Source organism: Cynocephalus volans, chromosome 11 (genome assembly GCF_027409185.1).
Source record: "Cynocephalus volans isolate mCynVol1 chromosome 11, mCynVol1.pri, whole genome shotgun sequence".
NCBI classification, from domain to species: Eukaryota; Metazoa; Chordata; class Mammalia; order Dermoptera; family Cynocephalidae; genus Cynocephalus; species Cynocephalus volans.
The window spans coordinates 106487766-106503595 of record NC_084470.1 but is presented as its reverse complement, the minus strand read 5'-3'; the positions used below and the strand labels follow the sequence as shown (position 1 = coordinate 106503595).

At 34.1% G+C, this 15830-nt stretch overlaps 1 protein-coding gene across 1 annotated transcript in view; it reads left to right on the top strand.

Annotated features, from left to right (window-relative positions):
• IARS2 (isoleucyl-tRNA synthetase 2, mitochondrial) overlaps positions 1–15830 on the top strand; it is a 46317-nt gene that overhangs the window by 19175 nt on the left and 11312 nt on the right. Inside the window, exons 11-14 of the mRNA XM_063114000.1 lie at positions 936–1087; positions 3070–3230; positions 12643–12745; positions 13298–13391. Of these exons, the coding sequence (XP_062970070.1) occupies positions 936–1087; positions 3070–3230; positions 12643–12745; positions 13298–13391 (510 nt within the window). The remainder of the gene's footprint in view (positions 1–935; positions 1088–3069; positions 3231–12642; positions 12746–13297; positions 13392–15830) is intronic.

Genomic DNA, 15830 nt, shown 5'->3' with positions numbered 1-15830 from the left:
AGAGTAACCTCCTCATTCACTCTCTTTTTAAAGCCCTCAGTACCACGCCCCTGACTGCTGTTATTAATCTATTTCCTACTGCAATCCAATCACCTCTTCAAGGTTCCACCTTTCAATTACTATATTAGTCCATTTTGTATTGTTATAACAGAATACCTGAGACTGGGTGATTTATAAAGAAAAACAACATATATTGCTTATAGTTTCTGAGGCTGGGAAGTCAAAAGTCCATCTGGTGGTGGTGACAGTGACCCAGGGGTCTCACATTGCAAGATGGTGTGGAAGCAGAGAGAGAGCAAAAGGCAGACTTTCCTCTTCTTTTAAAGCCCTCAGAACCATGCCCCTGACCACCATTTTTAATCCATTCACTACTGCATGGACCTACAATCCCCTTCAAGGCTCCACCTTTCAATTACCATAATAGGATTTCCCACCCTCTTAACAGTCACAGTGGGGGCTAAGTTTCTAATACTTATAACTTGGGGGACACAATTCAAGCTTCAGGGAGTTTTGGAGGGACATAATTCAATCCACTACAACTACCATAATAGGATTTCTCACCCTTTTGACAGTCACAGTGGGAGCTAAGTTTCTAATACATAAAACTTGGGGGATATGATTCAAGCTTCAGTGAGTTTTGCGGGGACATAATTTGTCCACTACAACTCTGAATTTCAAATCTAGAATTCTAGTCATATTCTGTTTATCTCTTCTTTGACGTAAAGAGCTTTGAGAAGAGCATTTGGAGTCTGATTAAGGTTTTACATTCCCTGCTTTTTTTTGCCTAGAGATACCCAGGTTATGCCTTTGATACCTGGAAGGTGGCTATGCTTACTGGCACTATTGGTCCAGATTTAGTATTCTCTGGGAAGTTAGAGTGTTATTAGGATTTTCATAGTACTTATTAATTATGTCTAATGTCAATTTTTTTTAAGTTATAAAGATGCTTCAGACTGCAAAGAACTTGTTAAAAGTGGAAAAATTGGTACACAGCTATCCCTATGACTGGAGGACTAAGAAACCAGTGGTTATTCGTGCCAGCAAACAGTGGTTTGTAAATATCACGGATATTAAGACCACAGCCAAGGTATAAAATGCATCCTATTATAAGGGGTTGGGTTTATCATTCCCTCAGTATAAAAGGAGTTCTGTACGGTTGAGGTGGGGTTTTGGAAGTGGAAGGGATTGACGTTATTGTGATTTGTTTTCATAAAATTGTAGAATTTTAGCTGTGAAAAGACCTTAGGCTTCCATTCTTTAACTATACATGTGTAGAAAATGAGGCTTAAATAGATTAAATTACTTGCCCAAATTACAGTTATTAAGTAAACTTTCCTGCCTGGTATAGTGAAAGTAGCATAGAATTAGGATAGAACTGAGTTTAACAAGTTGTTTAACCTCCCAGAACCTCAGTTTCCTTATCTGTGTATAGGTGATAATAATGCCTACCTTGTGGGTGGGGTAAGTAAAAGTTCCCAGAACAGGGTCTGGCACATACTTTAAGATTGAAATTACAGTCTATTTAAAACGTTGTTGCTTTGAGTTAAATACTTTGTAACTGGTGTTCTGAATATTTAATATATATTTGCTCTGTTTCACTGAATGCGTTCTCTAACAACACTCTCCTAAATAAACAATGGATGAAAAGAAAAATCACAGGGAGATTAGAGAGAACTTTGAGATAAAAATCAAAGCGCAACATATCAAAATTCATAGGATGCAGGGCTCATGCAATGCTTAGAAGAAAATATATACATGTAAACACCTATATTAAAAATAAGAAAAATCTCAAATCAGTAATGTAAACTTCTACCTTAAGAAAGTAGAAAAAGAAGAGCAAACTAAACCAAAAGCAAGTATAAGTAGGAAATAACAAAGATTACAACAGAAATATATGAAATAGGAAATTAAAAAGCAGTAGAGAAAAATCAACAATGTCAATACAGTTGAGTGTCTGGTGGGCTGTCTGCACAGTGGCTGTGGCTGCTGCTGTGGTGTCAAGCCCCTTTTTTGGCAGCCGTGGCCGTGGCAGTGGCTGTGGTGGACCACCCAAATGGAAGTGGTGGTTTTGGCGTGCTCCTTGCTTGCTTCCGAGTAGAGGGGGCTGCCGTCCTTGGCTCCTGCCTAGGACTCCAGGTGTTGCTCTCTTGCCTGCTTCTGGGTGGAGGGGGCTGCCTGCGGCTCCTGCCTAGGATAGCAGGCGTTGCTTTGTTCCATGCTTCTGGGACCATTTCTTAGATTTTTTTCAAACCAAGTATTAATCAAACTGAATTTCAGAGATGTTGCTATTCTGCCAGTAGGTGGTGCTACAAAGTGTTTTCAGTGAGGGGATGTCTGGTAGTTAAGGTAAGTGAGGGAGCCGTTTAAACCTGCTCTGAAAATAGAAAAATGCTTTTATTAATGGACAGACAGATTTTTAAAAATCAGGTTAACATATTTTAGCTTTGTGGAAGATTATTATCAAACATCTGCGCTATACAATTCATCTTTTGATAATTGAGAAGTGAAACGAAATCAAATGCTAGTAATTTACAACTTTTTGGGGGGTGGGTGGGAAAGAAGAGTTCTTGAGAGATGGTAAGCAAATAGGAAATTACTGTTATTTTGAGAAAATATTTTCTGTATTGTAAACCATACTCTGTAAAAATCAGTCTTTTTTTGCAATCCTTGCTTGTCAACCTACGATAGTAGCATTTCAAAAAAGGTTTGAAATCAAGTTAGAATTGATTTTAACTGTAGTTTAATGAAGTTTATAATACTTCCCTTAACTCTTTTATTACCAGTTTTGATCTAGGGTTGATGTAAATCAGAAATTGATATAAAATCTCTTGTTGCATCCTCCAAAGATGAAGTTTGCTCTTGATGTTATTTATTAAGTCCTTAGCAGTCCATTTTTACTTTGCCTTATTTGCTATGAAATCTTTAGTGTTTTAGCTTTTTTTTTTTTCTTTTTTGGTGGGGCACGTGAATTAATACATTCAAAATCAAAAACTGCATTAGGAAAATGATGACAGTTCTAGAAAATTTGTTCTGCTTTCTCACTAGATTTGATTTATGAATCAATTGCAGGAATTGCTAAAAAAGGTGAAATTTATTCCTGGATCAGCACTGAATGCCATGGCTGAAACATTGGACAGGCGGCCATATTGGTGTATATCAAGGCAGAGAGTTTGGGGTGTTCCAATTCCTGTGTTTCATCATAAGACAAAAGATGAATACTTGATCAACAGGTAGAACTCTTTCTACAATTTTTCACTGTTTTAAAGTGAGTTGTATTTTCTTCAAAAATGGGAAAGCAGTTTGGACTATGTGTTAAACTAAAACAGCAGTCTTTTGGGGGGATAAAATATAAATTTGAAGAAGATCCTTTAATATGGTTGAAATATTAACAGAAGGTAGATTTTTTTTCAATACTGATACTTAAAAGCAAAGGCTCTGATTTTTTTCTAAGAAAATTTACTGTGCTAGTTTAAGATATCAGGGATCCAAAGATGAACGTTGTTTAGTGGTGGAGCCTGAAATGTAATCGTTAGGATTAGAATCGCTCTCTTTATTTTGAGTCTACTCCCCTTTTCAGTGAAAATAGCATTATGTAATTGTTTAGATACTTTTAAATTTAAGAAACTATAATACTGTTAAATGCACATGATTACATTATTTCCAGTTATTTCTTGTTTTTAATTTGGAAAGATAATAGATGGACATTATAAACTTTTCTACTCTGAATTGTTTACTTAGTGAAAAGCAGGCTTTTTCCTACTCCAGACACCAGAGTCTTTTTTGATGCTCACAGTGCTTTCTGAATCTTTTCAGAAAAAATGAATTCCTCTGCCAGCATATGTGTATATTTATATTTAAGAGAGTTTCTCCATCTGCTGCTTTATGCCTTGATTTGTTTTCACTTTATATCTTGTAGTTTGTTCCAAATCAGTACATGTAGACCTGTTTCATTTTCTGAAGTTTTATCAAGGCATATTTTACATACTATAGAATTCATTCATTGTAAGTGATTTATAAATTTGTACAGTTTTACAGCCACCGTCACAATTGTGTTTTAGAATAATTCCCTTACCCCAAACAGCTCCCTTATGTGCTTTCTGAAAGAGAAGCTACTTGGAAAGAATATGAGCTTTGGAGAATGACAGCCAAAGTTGAACCCAGGCTTTGCCATTTACTGCGTGTGAAACTGTGAGGAATTTGCTTAACCTTTCTTTTCTATAAAATAGTAAAAACACTGGTTGCAGGCAGATTATTACAAATACTAAATAATAAATGTAAAGTACTTGATGTAAAGCACAGTGCTCCATAAATAGCAGGTGCTATTCGTCTGTTCTTTCAAGAAGCATTGGTCAGCACTTAGTGCACATCAGTGTAGGCATTGCTAACAGCCGAAGTGAGCAAGACGGATATGGCCTCTGCTCTTCATGAGATAGAAGCCCAGCTAGTTTATCGTCTGGTAATATTAGGGAGGCCTTGAGTGTTGTTGCTATTTTTAACAGATGTGGAAAGGGGAATATTAATTATTCCTTTTAGGAATGCATTCTAGGTTTTTATTTTCTTTGAGTAATTTGTTTTAATTTGGTTAATGGAATATTTACTAAATTATGCTATAGCATAAATGAAGAGTTTGAGCACATTTTGGTAAGTATTTATGCATTTTATCAATTGAGGGTCCAGTGAACAATTTGAGGGTGTAGAAGCCAGCAAGTAATGGGGAGTTCAAGAGACTGTAGGCATAGAATGTCCCTGCCTTGAGGTTCTTCAGCATTTTTGTAAAAAGCTTCTACTATGAAGATGTACATTTTAGAAGTTTTTGTTTTTTTCAATATATGTAGTCACGTATTGGGTAGTTTCTAGTATCCTTTGTGTGAAGTTTCCTTTTCATTTGAAAGATAGGTTGTATCACTATTTCATGGTTCATTTCACACCCTGGGACAGCATGGCTCAGAGGGAAGAACAAAGTACCTGCTGTGGGCAAATATGGAACCACAAATTAGCTCGTTGGTTTTACTCACAGAAGATGGGATTTCAGTTGGGCCTCGAAGAAAAAAAGTGTTTTGCAAGTAGAGGGGTCAGCAGGAGCTGAAGACCCGGGGTGGGGGTGGGGGCGGGGAAGCCTGCATAGCACGTGTGTAGGAGCCATCCTGGGACTGCACAGTGTGTGAGGGAAATAGAAAGATAGACGTAAGCAAGATTCACTGGGGCCACTTGTAGTGAATCTTGAGTACTAGGTGAAGGAGTTTAAGTTTTTAAATAGGCATGAAGAGTAAGAGTATGTTTTAGGAAAAGAAACTAGGAGCTAGAGACCAGGAAGTCATTGAAAGGCTGTTTCAATATTATTACAATTTGGAGCCGAGATAAGATTTTTTTGGTCTAAATATTGTTGCTTTGTTGTTCTTATAATTTACAGCTTGGTCTGACGTAAACTACTAATATCATCATACCTCTATTAAGAATTAAAGTGATTATAGGTGAAATAAATTTATACAAGTATTGTTTAGAATTTCACAGAGAGTTTTCTTTTTAGGAAATGTTTATAAGCCACTGCCATTGTTTCTCATTCTTTTCAGTATTTACAGAGCAAAATTTTTAGGGAATTTTTTTGACATGTTTGGGGCAGACCATGTAATGTATATATACTAGTAAGTAGAGCAAATTGGTTTAATTGACCATTATTTCATCATGACAATAAAATGGGATATAAGTGGGATGGTCAGTAAGCTAGGTGAAATAAATGAGAGCTTTGTCAGAAAAGCACAAACAAGTTTTCATTGGGTATCATTTATGTTTATTTAGTCGATTCATTTGTGTGGTAGTGTCACAGATTCTTTTTGTTTATCTGCCATTATGTTGCTTGCATGGTTTGAATTGATTTCAGATTTTGAAGCAGCAGAGACATACAGAATATTGGCCTACAGAAATGACAGACAAACTTAGCCATATTGTCTGTCAGTTCATAGGTCATTTTCCTGTACACCATTTCTTAAGGATGACTGATCTTCCATTGTTGGATCCTTTTTGTGTCATAGCACTTGAATTTAAGAAAATTGTTTATTCTTAATTATTTTTCAGTTTTATAAACAGAATGAAAGGTTATCTTTTTTCCTCCTGAATCAAATGAGTCAAGTGACCAGGATTTTTTGTCTTTCTTTGTTATGCTTTTATTTTGTAGCAAGTTGGTAACCATCAAAAGTAACAGCAACTCCACTGGAAATTGGTACAAGGTCCACATAGAGTTACTGTTACATTTGATAATTCCATTAACCATATTAGAAGACTCCTTCTGCTTTACTTGATAAAAGTCTGTATGTTATCTCTACGTATACTTGTTTCATAGAAGAGAATCTTACTTTATTCACATTCTGAGTAAGTTTAGGGACTGGTAGATTTGAAACTCTGATTTTAATTTTGATATGAATTAATGGTCTTATTTGCATTTTATATTCATATTTGTATTTTCTCAAGAAATAATTCAATTTCTTGATTCATTCTCTGAATCTATAATGCCATTATAATTTAGTTTGAAATTTGTTCCTAGTTAATAAAAACACAGTAAGTAATTTTTAGCATAAAGAGATCAAATTTAGAAACATTAGGCTACTCAGGAAGAAAAAGAAGTTGTTGGTTAAATTTGTTTTATCATTTCAGATTGATTGTAATCAATTTAACACTATCAGTGTAATAGTTAATATATGCATTTAGGAACTTAGCCCCTGGCTTCTGGAAATTATGAGAAATTTAGTAAGAAGAGGCAAGGAATTTCCAGTTTGAGTGTTAACTTTAGCTATCTCAATTTTCGCTTATGTTGATAATAGTGCCCTTTTGGTTTAAAAAAAAATTCATTAACTAAAGAAAAATTTCTCAAATTGTTTCCTGTCATCTTTGAAACATAACAGTAGGATAAAATAAAAAATGCAGTTCCCCCCTCCCAACTCTCATTGTGTTCTAGAATTAAATTTAGTAAACAAATATGAAACATTTAGCCTCTTACCTTATTCTTATTCCAGTAACTTGTGGAAGTTGTCTTTCACCTCAGTATTTTTGCTTATAAAGACAAAACACAGAAAATAGTGGAATGACAGCAACAATTTCTTCATTATCTCGTCATCTTAGTGCTGCTTAATTTCCAGTAACACACTAAACAGGCCTTCGGCCCAGTTGGTATTGAAGTTCAGAACGACTGGTTGGTGTTACAGTTGCTCATATGCCTAGTGGATTTTCACCGACTGAAACCTAAGAAGGACACGTAATGCATGTTTAGATACGGCCTTTGAGTAAAGTACAAAGTTTTATGATGTACTTATTGCTTTATGGAGCACATCTTGAAGTGGAAGCATATAAATTGTATAGTGATAAGTGGTTTCATCCACTTTTGTCAACAGTAATTTATACTGATTTTTAGGTTGTAAGTTAACTGTGTTTGTGTTAATATAGGATATTGTTAATGGAATAAAGGGGTGAATTCTTAAATTTCCAACGACAAATTTACACTTTTTCCTTGTGTTTTGTTCTGAAGAATATTAAATATCACAGTGAAACACTTAGAAAATTGTTTTAAAAATTTCAAGTATGGTCTTAGTTTTGTTATTAAAAAATTCCATTTCTAAGTAAGTATTTATTCTAAGGAAATAAGAGGACTAATGTCTGTTGTGCAAAGTTACATATGTAAGATGTCCAGTACACTTGTTTATAAAGGAATATAATATAAAAAAGAAGATATAACTTGTCAGTTATGGAAGAATGAATATGCAGCGGTTAAAATTCGTGGCTTAGCTCTTAATGGTCACCTAGTTCCCAGTATATGAAAATCAAGTGAACAGAACCCATCCAACGTTTGGCTCTTTATAGGTTTTTGCCACAGCTCTATAATGAGTATCTTTTGAGCACTTCTGCAGCATTAACTTGTATTTTTTTTCCAAACTATTTTTTCAGATTTTGTTTGAACATTAAATTTTTTTGTATTCCATTATAGTTACTTCAGGTTTATGGGTTATATATATCTGTATATGTTTTTATTGCAAATTTTGTTTTTAAAATTCTGCAACAATTTTTTAGGATCATTCAGACTACCAGTCCAAGGCAGGAGAAAACTTTCTTTTTGTGATACCACTTCTGTGCACTTAAATTTTGATTTGTTTGGATTGTGAGGATTTTTTTGTCTTTGAAATCTGCATTTTTATTTGTTGTTAATGTTCTTTAAGTTTTCTTTTTTGTTTGTTTTAATTTTTAATTAACAGATAAAAATTGTACATATTTCTTGTGTACATGTTTTGAAATATGTATATATTGTGGAATGGCTAAATCATGGTAATTAACATATGCTTGTTTGGTTTTCTTTATTCCGTGACTCTAGAGTTGTCTTTATTTTACTGTTTTAAAAGTATAAGTAATTTCGTTGTCAAAAATCTCAAAATAGAATTAAATTGCAGAATATAAGCTTATTTAAATTAAGTACATTTAGTAGATTTTATTTAGTACGCGATATTTTTCTATTTCATGATGTATAAAGGAAAGAAGGAAGCCTTGCTTTCTGAGATTTGCTCTATCAATGAGGCAAGGCTGCTTCTGTCTCTTCTTTAAAATGTTTCAAATTTCTGGCCGAGCCCGTGGCGCACTTGGTAGAGTGCTGCGCTGGGAGCGCGGCGACGCTCCCACCGCGGGTTCGGATCCTATATAGGACTGACCGGTGCACTCACTGGCTGAGTGCTGGTCACGAAAAAACGACAAAAAAAAAAAAAAAAAAAAAAAAAGCTAAAATGTTTCAAATTTCTTTAGGATATTGTGAAAAAAATTTTTTTTCTGTTCTGATTCATATGCATATGTGATGAAAAATATTGGGCTATTTTCTTGGAAGTATATAGTTTTATTTATGACATCTTTTTGAAATTGGATTTTAACAGGATTTTTATTGGTATAGATAACGTGTGGTTATGTCATTTCCAATGAATATTATCAGATATACTAAAAGAAAAACAATACTAAACAAACTTTCTTCCTAACTGAAATGAGACTTTTATGAGTTTAAAAAAAAACCCATTATTTTAAATTTGTAAATAGTGTATATAAAACACAAATTACATTTCTTCTTATATTAAAACATTGTTATATTTCTAAGTATATTATTAATATCTTTATAAGAAAATATAATAATTAAAATGAATTTTAGTTAGACTAGAGGTGTTTGACTAAACTTGACGGGATTTAACAGTTTCCTTAATAACATGCCAGCAGCAAAATTGGAATCTTTTTTTTTTTTTTAAAGATGAGTGGTAAGGGGATCTTAACGCCTGACTTGGTGTTGTCAGCACCAGGCTCTCCCAAGTGAGCTAACCAGCCATCTCTAAATAAGGATCTGAACCTGTGGTCTTGGTGTTATCAGCACCACACTCTCCCAAGTGAGCCACGAGCCAGCCCTTGGAATCTTTTTTTATTGTTTGGTTCTTTTATTATATACTCGGTACTTGAGTATAGTTAAATAATACTTAAAATATAATTTTAAAACTTCATTGAATATCTGATATTTAAGGATATGTAAAAGAACTTAGCTTCATTAAAGTTGAATTTGGCCTTCTAAATTGGATATGGAAGTATCATATAGCCTTAAGGCTACTCATTTTTATTTAGTTATTAGGACTTTTTTTTTTAAGAATAAAATTTTTCACATAGCCTTCTTTGTCACAGCTTTTCCCAGTGTTCATAGAAACTGAAGCTTCGAAAAACATGTGATTTATTCTTGTCGTTCTCCAATAAGTCACAAGTGGAGTCTGGTCTTTGGACTTGGTGCTTGCTCTGTCAACACGCTAATCTGCCGAGACTCCCTAGTTTCCTGACTTCATCTCTGATTCACAGTATTCTTTATACCAGGGTAATAAGAGCCTTTTTGCCATTGCTTAGCAAACTCCAGAGAACAGGAGTGAGAGTTCAGTTACACTGGTTATCTTTACAGATGAGTTAGTGAAACAGAATAGAAAAGTAAAAACAGCACTGAGCCATGATTTAGGAGACACAGTCTCAAGGCTGGTTCTAACTGTGTTAATTTGCTTAGCCTCATGATTTAAGGAGCCTAAGGCACAGAATAGCCATCTGTCAAGAACTATTAGCTATGTATTTCTGTCAGTCTAATTAGAGACTGCTTGGAAAGTACTTTGAAAAGTGTTTTTGATTAATAATAACACCAATCCTAACATCTCTACCTTATCTGGTAAATTAATATAAAAATCAAACAATTTACTTTTACTTCTGTACTTTTAAAAAATCTATTTCCAATATATTTAAAACTGTTTTGCTGTTTTATTTTTCTGTTTACCTAAACTTGTCAATCTAATGATAACATTGTCTTTAAAAAAAAAAGGTAAAATGACACCCATTTTTATTATTTTTTGTGTCTTATGACACCACTTTTAGGATGATTTTTTTAGTGGAAATTTTATAATTGATATGAACAGCATATCTACTGTAATTGCATGTGTATGTTTAAATTTACTTTGCTTGTATCTCTCTCTTTTTTATTCTTTAGGGTTTTGTTCTTTTAGGCATTAGATATATTCAGACTTTTCTATTATAGTATGTTCATATTTTCTTAACTGATAAAATGTTCTGTGCAAACTATATAAAATAGTAATGCATGACTAAATATTATTGTCATATAACTAGCTAGTTATTGTGTAAAGCTTTTATGGCCTCATAACAAAAGTTTATCTTTACTCTTGAAGTCCATCTAAAATGAGAAATATAGACTTGTGTTCATTTTATATTCTTGTTATTTACAAGTTCTTCAAAGTACATGCTGGTAGCATTACACTTTTTCAATTTATCCTTCATAGAATACCAACTTAGAGATACTTGCTGTTTGCAGTTATTTCAAATTTGTGGAGCATATTTAATTTCTATTACCCATTTGATTTTTGCTTCTCACAATTTTTTGTAAACACTTCATTTATTTGTGAATTATCAGACCCAAAGAAGTTAAACGATTTGCCTTATGTAGTCATGATTAATAAGATGCTGATTAAGAACTTAATGCTTTCACCTGTCCACTACTCTTTCCATTTCCATTGACTCTCATGGACCTACTGTTAATTCTTAGTTCTTGCACTAATGGTCTGTGGTAGAAAAGAGGATAATTCAAAAGTTGGGTTTAGTATGTGTATTTTAATCTTTAAATATTAATATGGATATGTGTTTTGGTAATTGGTTAACGTAAAATTGTCTAAATTTACCTGACTTCAAAGAATCAGTTTGAATAATAGCTAGTGCTTACATAATATTTATTAAAATGTGCCAAGCATTGTTCTAGGTGTTTTATATATATTAGCTAAATTAATATTCATAGTAAGTCCCTTAATGATACCGTTACTATTTGCATTTTGCAAATGAGAAAACCAAGGTACAGAAACTCTTAAGTGCCTTGCCCAGAGTCACACGCCTAGTATGTTATAGAGGCAGAAATGAAACCAGAGCTGTTTGGTGCCAGGGTTCAGTTCTTGTCCATTATACTGTGACTAAGCAGAAAGCAACTAGAGGAGGCTTTTATATCAACAAAGGTGCAATAGTAAATTAAATATTGTAGCAAATTAAAAGTGTGTTATTGTGAGAAACTTTAGTACCATATAAATTTCTCTCTGAGTTTAATTTTCAAATAATTTATAACTGTATATTTTCCCAAAGATAAGACCAATTTCAGTATTCATTTGATATGCATTTATTGGCTTTCTATTGTATGTTAGACACTATGCTAAATTTTACATATATGATCTTATTTAGTTTGTAGTCCTTTTGAAGGAAGTATCTAGGATCACTAAAATGTAAGTTCCATTAGGGCAAGGATCTTGTTTGTTTTGTTAACCGCTGCATCTCAAGTGCCTAGAACTGGGCCCAAGACATCAGAGGTACTTGGTAGTTTTTGACAAATGAATTGGATTATTCTTAACTGAAGGGACAGCCAAGTCTCAGGAAAGTTTTAGTACTTGTGCGTGGTCATATAAATAAAAAGTGGCAGAGTCATAATACAAGCCTGGATATCTGTTGTCAAAGTCCATGCTCTAGTGTGGCACTGCCTCCTAGGTAGATGGATTTGGACTTATTCCTGTAAGCAGTGAGGGAGCCCTTGAAAGTTTTCAAACAGAGAATTAGTGTGATAAAAGCAGTTTTAGGAATGCATCTATCTCACAGTGTATCATGTAAATTAAAAGGGTGAGAGTAGGGGAAGTCAGACGAGTGTATCAATCTAGCATTGAGGCAGTGAGATTGGACTAATATAGTGTCAGTGGGAACAACTAATATTTTGAAGGTAGAACCAACAGAATATGGTGGTTTAATATGGGCAGAAATTAGAGGAGGGAAGATAATTAGGAGGTTTTGAGTGTAGGTTACCTGGGTAGGAAATAGACTGATAGAAATAGAGAAATCAGTAACTGAAATAGGGAGGTCAGGAGAAGATTTTTTTCTTTTTTAGGGATATGTATGATCAGTTTGATTTTATTTATATTAAGATGACAGCAACAGCCACGCAAGTGATTGAAAATGTACCACTGAAGTTTGAGGAAAAAGATAGGAAAGAATATCACTATTTCTTAATTTAAAGTATTTATTATTCATGATAATAGTTAATTGAATAATTCTGCCTTTTTCCCCCTAAAATAGCCAAACCATTGAGCATATTACTAAACTAGTGGAAAAACATGGCAGTGATATTTGGTGGACTCTTCCTTCTGAGCAACTTCTTCCAAAAGAAGTCTTATCTCAGGTAAATTTCTATGTATATTTAACAGCCTTTGTGAGTATTACATGACTTAATGACAAGAAGACGGTTTCTTGGGAGTTAAAAAGTGGTTGTGTTATCATGTAAAGTTAATGAATTTACTCACTTTAAGTTAGAAGCTAATGCAGTGTGAAAGTGGACATTTTGTTTGGCCATAGAAAGGTCATGTTTAATATAGCAGTGGGATGTGAGGTTCATCTGTTATCTTGTCGAGGGCCAAGTCTGATTTTGACTGCTTTGGTTGACTGAGCATATGTAATTGGGACGGCTACATCAGGACTTTGTAGCATCTGGAGTTAACCGATTGCATCACACATCAAAAAATCCAAATTTGAAGTTAATTTCAAGAAATACAGCCACTTTTACATGCAGATGAAGGGAGTTGTACTTAACTGTGAAATGCTTAAAAATGTTTAAAGTATCCAAAAATGTGAATTTAATGTTTGTATGTATTTCATTTTCTTAAGACTTTTCAAGTAATTATTGTAAATATTATGATCTTCGTGTAATTAAAATGCTTTTACGTTATCTTATTAGGTTGGTGGTCCTGATGCCTTGGAATATGTGCCAGGTCAGGATATTTTAGACATTTGGTTTGATAGTGGAACTTCGTGGTCTTGTGTTCTTCCAGGTAATTTCTAAAAATAGATTCTTTACCAATCAAGATATTTTGAAAATATAGAAATGTTACTTAGAAGAGTTCTATAATCAGAAATTTTTTTGTGCAAGTGCTTTATTTGGAAGAAGATCTGCTATAATTTTAGACCTGGAAGGACCCTTGGAGATCATTTAATCTGATGATTCTAATGATTTCCAAGCTTTTGTTTTTCAAGATGCAATTTTATCTACAACTACAATTCATTACATAGAAAATGGAAATTTTTGCCATTCTTTCAACCAGCTTATTCTCCTAGGCCTACTTGGCAACCCCAAGGCACCCAGTTCTGTAAAACAAAGCTTGGAAATCACTAAAATATTCTGACTCCATCATTTTTCAGAAGAGAAAATGAGATTAAATTAGAGCCAAATTAGGTGATGGTCACATAGCGTAACAGTGTCAGACTATAACTAGTGTCTGGTTTTCAGTTATCATTCTTCTGTACCACGTTGCCTTTTCATGGCTCTTTCCCCTCTCTGTGCTTGTTCATAGGTAGGGTATGTTTCTGATTCATTGGATAAAGAGAAGAGAGAGACATTGGGCAGGAATTAAAAGGGAGTAGTAGGGGGAAGCACATATTCAAGGATGTGTTTAGATGCTTGAGAGGAAATATCCTTAAGGATAATAAGTAAAATGAAGAGCAAGGCTTGTCATCACTGTGAAGTGAAAGACAGGGATGAGGGGTCAGAGAAGCAGTGATGTTCTTCACATTCCTACTAAGTACCTACTTTGTCCCAAGAAATGCTGTTTGCTTTCTGGAGCACAGGAATGTGGGGAAAATATCTTGTCTATGCAGCCAGTCATTGTGAAGGGATTGAAAGGGAGTGTCCTCAGGTTTTAACTTGACGTGTGCTTCTGGGACTGAGGCCTCACTACTGAGAGGGCAGCAATATGATTCCTAGTAGGTAAATGTATTTCCTTCATTTGGGCCTTTCTTTCAGCTTAGGAAATTTGTTTTTTTTTTTTTAATTTTATTTTGTCGATATACATTGTGGCTGATTATTGCTCCCCATCACCAAAACCTCCCTCCCTTCTCCCTCCCCCCCTCCCCCCCAACAATGTCCTTTCTGTTTGCTTGTCATATCAACTTCAAATAATTGTGGTTGTTATATCTTCTTCCCCCCCCCCCCGATTTGTGTGCGTGTGTGTGTGTGTGTCTGTGTGTGTGTGTGTGTGTGTGTGTGAATTTATATATTAATTTTTAGCTCCCACCAATAAGTGAGAACATGTGGTATTTCTCTTTCTGTGCCTGACTTGTTTCACTTAATATAATTCTCTCAGCTTAGGAAATTTGAAAAACAAAATGTACATAAATTCATGTTTACTGTCTGTTGCAGCTAAAATGTGCATAATTCATAATGGCCAAACATAAGTTATATATTAATTTTTATATATTTTTTGTGTTGTAACTTTCAGAATTATTATTTAATAAGTTTATCCCAGTGTATTTGAGAATAAATATTGCTACCCTAAAACTGCCCCTCTCCCCACCTTTTTCCTCTTGGTTTCGCACACCATCTTAAAAGGCTCTTGCTTCCAGAAATTTTCTGGAGTTACATTTTCTTTTCCAGGTTGATATTTTGTTTCTTACCTACTTCCAGCTATTCAGTGTATATGAAAAAGTGAAAGACAACACTGAGACCTTACTCTAAATATGTCTTAGCTGTTTTTTTGTGATATTGTTAATGGCCTGGTGTCCTCTTATTTTATAGGGCTGTTAGCACATTTTTCTAGGGCAGGGTCAGAGGCAGAACTTTAGTCTGACTGACTATCAGTGATCACTAGGCTAGAAGTAGGCACTTTTCAAAGAGCTGAAAGGGATACTTCTTGCAGTTTCACTATCTGCTCATTCAGAAAAGGGTTTCTACTGGTGTTCTGTTATTCATCGTCAGTCTCCTTTCTCCTCCCAGTTAATCTTCCTCACGTGAGGGTCACAACACTGAATCTTCAATACAGGGACATAAGGACGAATCATTATTTTATAAATAAAAAGGATTATAGGGGCTTTTTAGAGTTGTGAGTGTAGATTTAAAGCATGGAAGTACTCTTCTTCAAAGACTGCATGTTCCTTTTTTTGAAAACCTTTTTATTTTGAAAAGTAACAAAATAGTATAAAGAACCAGAACATGCCTTTTATCTAGAGTTCCCACAGTTAATACTATACCTCATTTGCTTTAAATACATCTCTAAATATTTCAGTGTATATTTCCTAAAAACGTGGACAGTCTCTTATATAACCTTTATAGTTATCAAAATCAGGGAATCAACATTCCTACCATACCATGAACTATCTACAGATCTTATTCAAATTTCACCCAGTAACATCCTTTATGGAAAAAGAGAAAAAAAAAAAAAGGATTGAAGATCCAATCTAAGATGACATGTGGCATTTAGTTGTCACATCACTTTAGT